The following is a 9,230-nucleotide window of genomic DNA, read 5'->3' on the forward strand; positions in this document are numbered from 1 at the left end:
ATGAAATCTGGGATGATGATGATGATGATGATGATGGCCAGGTTTCCTTGGAAACCAACAAACATGCTGAGGGAAAAAAATTAGAGAAAAAGAGAAACGTTCCTTCACTTCTGATGGTGGCAGAAGGAAAACATCCCAGATATAGAGGGTGGAGTCGGACCGGCGTGGGCGGCGGCAGCCGAGGATGGGGATGGGTCGGCGTGGCGACGGGACRGAGGGAGCGAGAGGACGAGGGGGGAGGGAGGACAGGGAGATAAATGAGGAGGAGATGGGGGTGCAGCAGGCAGGCAGGGAGGTGGAAGGATGCCAGGATGAAAAGCTAGCTGGGCTTCAGGGTCCGGCTCTGCAGCATCGCGCTAAAACAAAGAAGACAAAGAGAAAAACGGCAGYAGGAAAACTCCCGCCCCCCAAACGCCAGGACGAAACCACCGGCRGCGGCCGCTGAGCACGTTTAAAACGGACTTTAGGAAGGAAAACCATCAAACTCTKTAACAAGAGCCTGTGYGGATGAGAATCCAGCACTGAGGTGTCCAAAGTGCGGCCCAGGGGCCATTTGTGGCCCTTGGATTAGTTTTCTGTGGCCCCTGACTGCATGAACTTGGYCATCCAACACCAGAACTTGCTAAGCTCGGTGGAAGGGGTGGGTATAAATGTTTACATTCACAAAAATTCACATTAATTGACTATTTAGTGTTGGTCCATTACATAAAGTCCAAATTCGATGCAGTTTTGGTTGAAATACCTAAAAGTTTAGCCACACATATACTTTAACTTGAAGCTTCTCTTGTAGGAAATRGATAAATATCAGTGAAGCTCGTTTAGTAGTCAGTAGATTTACCTTGAGTTTATGTTACATTCGCTCTATGTGTCATTAATAAGACACTGGGACAGTCATGTTGGTGTTTCTGGTGGATTTGGGGCGGTCATCCTGCRGCCTTCCATGTTTTTSAGTTAAAAATTGTTTAAAGTTGACAGAAAATCAGGAAGTTTCACAATATTTCACAATAATTGACTATTTTATGTTGGTCTTCTACAGTGTTTCTGTCCTCAGGCCTCCCTGTCCTGCATGTTCCAGGTGTTTCCCTTCTGCCACCTGGATTTTATCTCTGATGGTCGTTTGAATCAGCTGTTCTGGAACAGAGGCTCATCTAAAACATGCAGAGCAGGGGGGCTGAGGCCCAAGGGGGGGGGGGAACACTGATCTATTACATAAAATCCCAATRAAACGTTTTGCCTTATAAATACTTCAATTTAAAATTATTTTATAGGAAACATAAATATTAGTGAAACTCCTTTAGTAGTAAACAGGTTTAAGTTAAAGTTACATTAGCATTATGTGCTATTAACAAAATGTAAACACCAACGACAAAGTCTTAAAAAAATTTTAAAAAATTTGCAATTCAATTGTTTTATTATAATTAAAGTAAAACTTGTCGATATTTTTGCTGAAGTTGTAAACAGTCTCACCAAAGTGACTCGTCAACCCGTCTTTATTATCTGTATAAAAATCCTATACTGACAAACATCGCTCAGCCTGGTGGGACAGCAAATTAAGCCTGGTGACCCGCCAGGCTTAAAATACKKGSAGGAACCCTGAACACRGTTTCTAATTTTTTTTAAGATTATATTTTTCTGTGGCAAGTTTATTACCGTAAATATCAGATTTCCCATTTGCACGCTCAAATAATCGTCTTTTGTTGTGAAAAAAACATAAAAATGTAACTAAAAACACATTTTATAACACAGAAATGAAGAATTACTGAAAATTACTCTTAATACCAGCTCAAAAGGCGGAAATGAGCCTGAGCAGTGAGGATATTCTGATCTATTRRACTGTTTCTTCAGTGGGTTTGAGTGAATTGCTGCTGGAGCGAAAACAGGATTYACYGAGAGACGGTTTAATTTTTCTGGAAGAGGCAAAGTGAGGAGAGGAGATGAGCAGAGGCAGGAAGACGACGGATCCTTCCGTTTGTCCGGTGGTTAACCTGATTAGGTTTGGACTACAGAACCGGATCCGGCCGTTTTACTGGGGAAATCTGGGAGCACACACACACACACACACACACACACACACACACACTCTCTGGTTAAATCAGAAAGCAGAGCGACGTTTTGGCTCCTTACTCACTAAAAACGAGGTTCTGAGTTGAAAACGTGTTTTCTGATGTTTTATTATAAATGTACGATTATTAGGGGATTCTGACATCTGCTGRATTAAATCAGCGATACTTCAKATCCGGCCAATCAGGGCGTCCAAACTTTTTAACCTGGGCCAAAATTATTGAGCCGAAAGAACAAGTGGGCTAAGAAAAGTAAAGCCAGGCAAACAAAATAGTCAATTTTATTTATTTTTTGTTGTACAAATATGATGATAAACTTTGCTGCATGATAAATTGTTCCAGAAATTATTGCGATGMACGATAATATTGTTGTTTTGACCATTTTCCRATATTGTAGTAATAATGGCATAACTGGAAAATATTTTAAATATCCGAAATAAATCAACTAAACAAATAAAATGAATTATGAAGTGTCAGGAATCACCAGACTGGAGACTTTTACTATCCAGTTTTTGGTCGAAAGCGAGAAACAACAAATCGTACAAATCAAAATKAAATTAAAAAATGTTAAAATAAATTTTAATTTATCGTATGACTGCCTGTTTTATTGTGGCAGACCTTATGTACAAAGTCATTATAAATCCATAACTTTGTTTTTTTGCATGTCTGCTTGAACAAATGGTTTTCAAATTCTTCTGGGTTTAACTGAGCAAATTTATTCTCAGGATAGCAACAGGATTCGGGTCACTTTCTTTCAAAATGCTGCCTATTGTTTAACAAGGTTAAAAATTTWATAAAATCTGATTTTGGATGCAGCAAAATCAACTTTTCAGTAAAAAGTCTCAGGATCGACGTGAATCTRATGGATTGGTTGTAAAAAGATGAAAACTTTGTGTTGTACTTAAAATTACACTAGTGRTCATKTTAGCATTATTTCAAATAAAAAGTCTCCATCTGCACCAACCATCATTCATAAACTGCCTCAGGGGCCAAACAAAAACACTCCGTGGGCCACAAATGGCCCCTGGACCACAGTTTGGAGACCCCTGTGCTGCTCATTTACATTTGAAAGGCAGGATGTGGATGTTTACAGTGTAAACACAGTAGAGTTTGTTTCTTTAATCACATTGTAGCTTCAGGCCGTTTGAAACTGGTTTACATTTTTAATTTTCCTGATTTTTGCAAATTTAGATTTAGAGAAACGACGAACCTGCAATAATTTAAGAAAGACTTTGTGTGTTGAAATGTTGGGTTTCTCTCTATCCTGGGRTAAAACAAACGGTAATCCCCCTGAAGTCACACGCCCGCCTTGTTCCTGTCGGTAAACGTTTCAGCCGGAGGTAAAGACGGCGGCGCCTCGGYGCAGTGGAGACGTGGCAGCGCTGCGGCGGTGAGGCGGAGCTGCTGGGTCTGCTGTTGGTATTTGAGCAGGAATTAAGAGTAGATTAGAGCCAGCTCTGATTTGATCAGCTGTCAGAGTTGATTCATGCTCCTCGGTGCTGGGAAGGAACGGCCTCGGAAAAGCCTGAGTGAGGTGCCACACCGAGACTTCCTGGGATCGCTCTCCGGCTTCCAGCCTCACAGAAAATACAAACACCGAGAGTCTGACTAAAACCACGACTTTTCGTTCGGTTTTCATCTGACGGACCAACACAGAAGGCTTGGAGCTGCGCTAACCAGAAAGAGCTAATCGTAAACTTTAGTTCGGCTAATGCTAACGCGCTAACTTTAATTCAGATGATCTCTACTGGCACCAGTGTTATTTTAACGTTACATTTCACATTCTCTATAATGCATTTAGGTATTTTATTCATGTTTACATCTATACAGTCCATGTTTCTGTTTGTTTCTTATTTGACATAAGAATCAGCTCTGCAGATGTTGTTTAGCCAAAGCACTAAAACTCAGAATGAAAACGTAGCTATGCTACTAGCGCATTAGTGGACGTTTCCCCACCACATTTTTCCATTTTTTTAATAATAATATTACATTTTATTTGTACCTTGGGCGCCTTTCTGGACACCCAAGGTCACCTTGACATAAAATACATACCGGTAATAAAAAACATAAAAACACAAACAGGATTTATAAGACGGTACAAAGATAATTAAAGGTTGTATGCTAGYTCAAACAAATGGGTTTTGAGTTTGGGTGTGRCRATGTGTGAAGGAGGTCCGAGAGATATGAAGGTGTGAACTTTAAAAGTTAGAAGAAGTATTTTATAGTCGATGTGATTGGAARCCAGTGGAGCTGTTGTGAAATAGGTGTGATGTCTGTRTAATGATACGAGCAGCTGAATTTTGAACCAATTGTAATTTATGCAGAGTTTTACTGTGGCAAACCAAAACGTAGAGAATTACAATGGTCTAAACGAGATGTGACCAAACTGTGGACCAGAACAGCAGCGGAGTGCGGAGTGAGAGAGAAGGACGGAGACGGCGAATATTTCGGAGATGAAAATGAGCTGACCGAGYGATATTATTGACMTGGGAGGCRAAAGAGAGGCTGCTATCGAGGACGACACCCAGACTCTTCACCTGAGGGGAGGGAAAAACGGAGGAGTTATCGACTGAAATGGAGAAATTATCAAGTTTACTTAGTATTGAGTTGGTACCAATTAAGAGAAGTTCCGTTTTACTGGAATTTAATTTGAGGAAGTTAAGAGTAAACCAYTGTTTTACTTCAAGAAGACATAAAATGGAAGCTTGGACCTGGGTTTGGTTGAAACATAGAGTTGGGTGTCATCCGCGTAGCAGTGAAACAACAGGATGTTATGTTTGCGAAAAATATTACCAAGGGGGAGGAGGCAAATGACAAACAACAAGGGTCCCAGGACAGAGCCCTGGGGAACACCTGAGGAACTGGGCGAGAAGAAAATGACAAATACAAATAAACCCTTACAAATGAAATCTCAAAAACTTGCTTCCACTTGCATTTTCCACCCTAAAAATACAGCCAGAGACTCAATGGACGGTTTTAATCAAGCATATTCRCGTGTTAAAATGGTCTAGTCAAAGTTCAGACCAGCATTCAATACAGTTTGTGTCAACGCTTCAGATGCACAGAGAGGGTTTCGTTCCAATGTAACAGAGATTGAGATAATTTACACAGAAAAAATAAACTTTGGTTTAATTCTCCAGATGTTCCAGCAGCTAAGCTAAATGTATCTTAGTATCTTTTCTGTTGGATATGGAATCTGAGCAGCAGCTTGGGGGAAACCTGGAAATCCTCTGGTGTGATTAATACTCTTTCCTGTGTCTGCAAATAAAATCAGACAAAAGAACAAATGAGTCGCTTCGGGTCACAAAGAGCCGAGGTGAGAAATTCAAATCACAACCATTGATCCGCCTCTCACCTGAGGACGCAACACCTGGARCGATCCGTTTCCTCCGAAGCTCAGTGGGAAGAGCAGATCGTTCCTTTAACACGCCGTTGTTTTCCGAACGCGCCCCGCCGCTGGCAGAGCGGGAASTTTTCCTCCGAATGAGGGCGATTTGAAGCGACAGCCCCCTGACGTCCTGTCTGCTGCTGGTTCGGCCATGTTGGCTGATTCACCGCCGATCGCAGGAAGTCCAGTTCACCAGAACTGAGTCACTGCTGAATCAGCGCAGGTGGAAGGACGGACCTGCAGCTCAGACTCCCCCAACGTCCGATGTTTGTTTTTAGATCTTCTCCAGCTGTCGAATATGAGGATCATCTTAAAACAGATGAGTTGATATCAACACAAACTGAGTCAAATGAGTCTACAGACATGTTGGGTGTTACTGTTTACGTGCAGAAGTTCGGATTCTGTTAACCAAATAAAACATAAATCCYTATTTAAGTTTTGGATCTTWAATTGTACAAAGATTTGTTTACATTTGCCAGTTTTCGCCACTAGGGCAAAAAGTTTTGACACCCCTGATTTAAAGAGTAACTAAACCCTAAATCACCTAAATACACTTTTTTGGTGATAAAATGTCTAAATTGTGAMATTTCTGAGTAAATTTGATTAAATCTGTAATGTTTGGCCCAAATCCATCTCAGTGCTGCCCTCTGTGGTTGAACGGTGGGTACTGCAGCTGAATTTTCCTATTGCTAACAGGTTGGTTAGCGTCTACGCTTTGTGATTCGTGTTCGCATTAGATTCTCTAATAACAGAAAAATGACACTATAGTTGTCGCTTTTTTTGCGTTTGTGCCTCTGGTAAGGCACAGACACCTACAGGCCGGAAAGTTCGTTCGCAGCTAACGTACGAGCTTCTTTGTGAAATTGAAGTTATTTTGAATTCAAGCTTTTCTAATGCTTCAAAATGAGTAAAAAATGCTGCTGTCTTCAGTCAGAGGCTTTCATTGATCTGCTGTAATACAGACAGCTACAGGAGATCATCTACAGTATCTGAAAACATTTTTTTATGAATTACGACATAATTTATTTTCCTTTGGGGTTAATAAAGTAATTTTGAATTTGAATTTTGTCTCGTTTCGTAGTTTGCTTCCGTGAAACATTCCAGTTTTCTCCAGTTTTCTCCCTGCTGCTTATTCCTGGTTCACCATCCGACTGTGACTGAAGTAAAACATTTATAAAAACTTGTTTCATTTCTTCCTGAGCTGCATGAAGTCGCAGCGTCTTCTTTCAGTTTCTGCAGCTTCGCTGAGAGGAGTCAGAAATCTCACCCTGTCATATTAACCAACTCATGTTTTGGTAAAAGCTTTCGTCCGAGTTGCATAAAGTGACGGAAAATTGCTTCTGATCCTTCCCAGAAATCCCATTTTTCCCATAAAACGGCTTAATTTAGTTTTTCCCGACAGCAGTGAAAGTATTTCCCTGGAATCTTGGTTCAATTAAAGTCTCTTCCATCGATTCTGTTAAAGTGATTTTAATCCAAATTATAGTGGGGATCATTTCTGGAGGGTTACAGATAACATCAACACAGAGTCCGACTGGTCTCAAAGCTGCAACGTTGCCATTTATCGCAATTTATTTAATACTTATTTATTAATTTATTACATTTTTCTTTGGGATCAATAAAATAATTTTGAATTTTTATTTGAATTAAATTTATTGTGACAGGCACACATCCTTGACAAAACTAAGAAAATATGGTGTTTCATTAAAAAATTTACATTTATGAATGTAACATTTCGCCAAAAGAATTCTTGAATTTTTTATTTAAAAAATATAATAATTAGCATCCTTTCTGGGGATTATAAAAAGAAAACATTTTCCTGGAAATAACCTTCATCGTACGGTTTTTAATAAACCTGCTAAAGTTTCTGGACGACCAAAATCGCAATTAATATTAATGATCCTTTACTTTTTGGGCTGCACAGTGGTGCAGTTGGCAGAGCTGTTGCCTTGCAGCACGAAGGTTCTGGGTTCGATTCCCAGCCCCGGTCTTTCTGCATGGAGTCTCCATGTTCTCCCTGTGCATGGTGGGTTTTCTCCAGGTACTCCGGTTTCCTCCCACAGTCCAAAAACATGACTGTCAGGTTAATTGGCCTCTCCAAATTGCCCCTAGGTGTGAGTGTGTGTGTGCATGGTTGTGTGTCTCTGTGTTGCCCTGCGACAGACTGGCGACCTGTCCAGGTGACCCCGCCTCTCGCCCGGAACGTTAGCTGGATATAGGCACCAGCACCCCTCCTGACCCCACTGAGGGACAAGGGTGAAAGAAAATGGATGGATGGATGGATCCTTTACTTCCTGTTGTCTTCTTTGTTGTTTCCTCCAGTAGTGACTTCCTGTTGTTTGTTATGTGACTCGTGATGTGGAAATACACTAAACCACCTCATCCTAGCATAAAAACACATGCTTTATCACCGTGTTTCCTTAAATGAATTTAATTTCGTAGTTCCGATTTGTGGATTTTCAAAGGCATCTATAGAAGCTAACGCTAAAATGAGAGGAAACCACGTTGATTCTGAGCGTTTTTTCTCCGTTTGTTTTCCAGGATGACAGTTCACTGAGCAGTGAGGAGGAGGCAGAGATGAGCGAGCCCACGTGGCTAGCAGCTGACCTGGGCGCGGTGTCGGACCTGAGCCCGGCCAGCCGCACGGAGAGGATCCGCCACAGTCCCCAGAACATCCACAGCAAGGACGACGACGGTAGGAGCCGCCAAAAACATCGATTTAATTCAGCAAAATGGAAAGATTTGATTGATGGCGRCTGGGAGCGCAGATTTGTGTCGTYGTTTCTGGTGAATTTTGAGTTGAAATGTTTAGAGTTGACAGGAAATTTCCAAATGTTCTTATCAACCCTGAGTTGGGGTTGAAGTTCAGGTTGGAAGTCCTGACTGATGCAGTAAATGTGAGAAAAGCTACTTGTGTGCGTCTTTATCTTATTATTATTATTGTCTTCAACTGCCTGAAATGGATTCGCACAGCTACGTTTTTACCACAGCTAGCACTAGAGCAGACAGCGGATTGATCGCACAGGGGGACAAAAAGGTTCATCGACGAGGCTMATCACGGTGATGAATTTTGCTGGTCGATAAATTGTTCCAGAAGTTATTGCTATAAAAGACAATATTGTTGTTTTCTAAGAATATCATGGCCATGGTATAATAGGGCAATAAATAAATTAACCACACGATAAAGTAAAGCTAGCTCATTTATTTCTATTTGCATTATTTATCGCTTTTCTCTTTCTACCAAAAAATGGATAATAAAAGTCTCCAGTCTGGTGCTTTTATCTCAACTAACCTTTTTTTGAAGGACAATTTTGTTCACAAAGACTAATTAATAAATTAATTAATTTTATCTGTTGTTTCTGTTGTTTTACTTATTTCTTTTGGATATTTAAAATGGCTTTCAGTGTAAAACTTTTTCCTGGCGTCAAACCATTGAAAATTGGTAGCAAAGCACTGGGTCCCTTTTTTGCTTATATATGACATAAACGTTTAATATTTAGCACATTATGTTGATAACTTGACAGCTAAAACCAATGCTAGTCATTGTCAGTGAACCGTTTTCTCACCTCCAGCTCAAATTACGCTAGCTTGACTATGACAACCATAACATGTAGGTGTGAGGTGGAATACTGTGATTCGGTTCAGTTAAAACATAAAAAAGGCGACAGAAACACCAACTCTGACGGATCATCAGTGGAGCAGGTGTTTAAATTAGTTAATCTACCACTGCTGTGTTAGCGTAGCTAATAGCAGCGGCAGCTAATCTACCACTGCAGTGTTAG

At 40.7% G+C, this 9,230-nt stretch overlaps 1 protein-coding gene across 1 annotated transcript in view; it reads left to right on the forward strand.

Moving 5' to 3' along the window:
- LOC103461913 (nucleolar protein 4-like) overlaps nt 1–9,230 on the forward strand; it is a 73,887-nt gene that overhangs the window by 24,098 nt on the left and 40,559 nt on the right. Inside the window, exon 2 of the mRNA XM_017309436.1 lies at nt 7,990–8,143. Within this exon, the coding sequence (XP_017164925.1) occupies nt 7,990–8,143 (154 nt within the window). The remainder of the gene's footprint in view (nt 1–7,989; nt 8,144–9,230) is intronic.

The sequence above is a fragment of the Poecilia reticulata genome, linkage group LG2 (assembly GCF_000633615.1).
Source record: "Poecilia reticulata strain Guanapo linkage group LG2, Guppy_female_1.0+MT, whole genome shotgun sequence".
In the NCBI taxonomy this organism is placed as follows: Eukaryota; Metazoa; Chordata; class Actinopteri; order Cyprinodontiformes; family Poeciliidae; genus Poecilia; species Poecilia reticulata.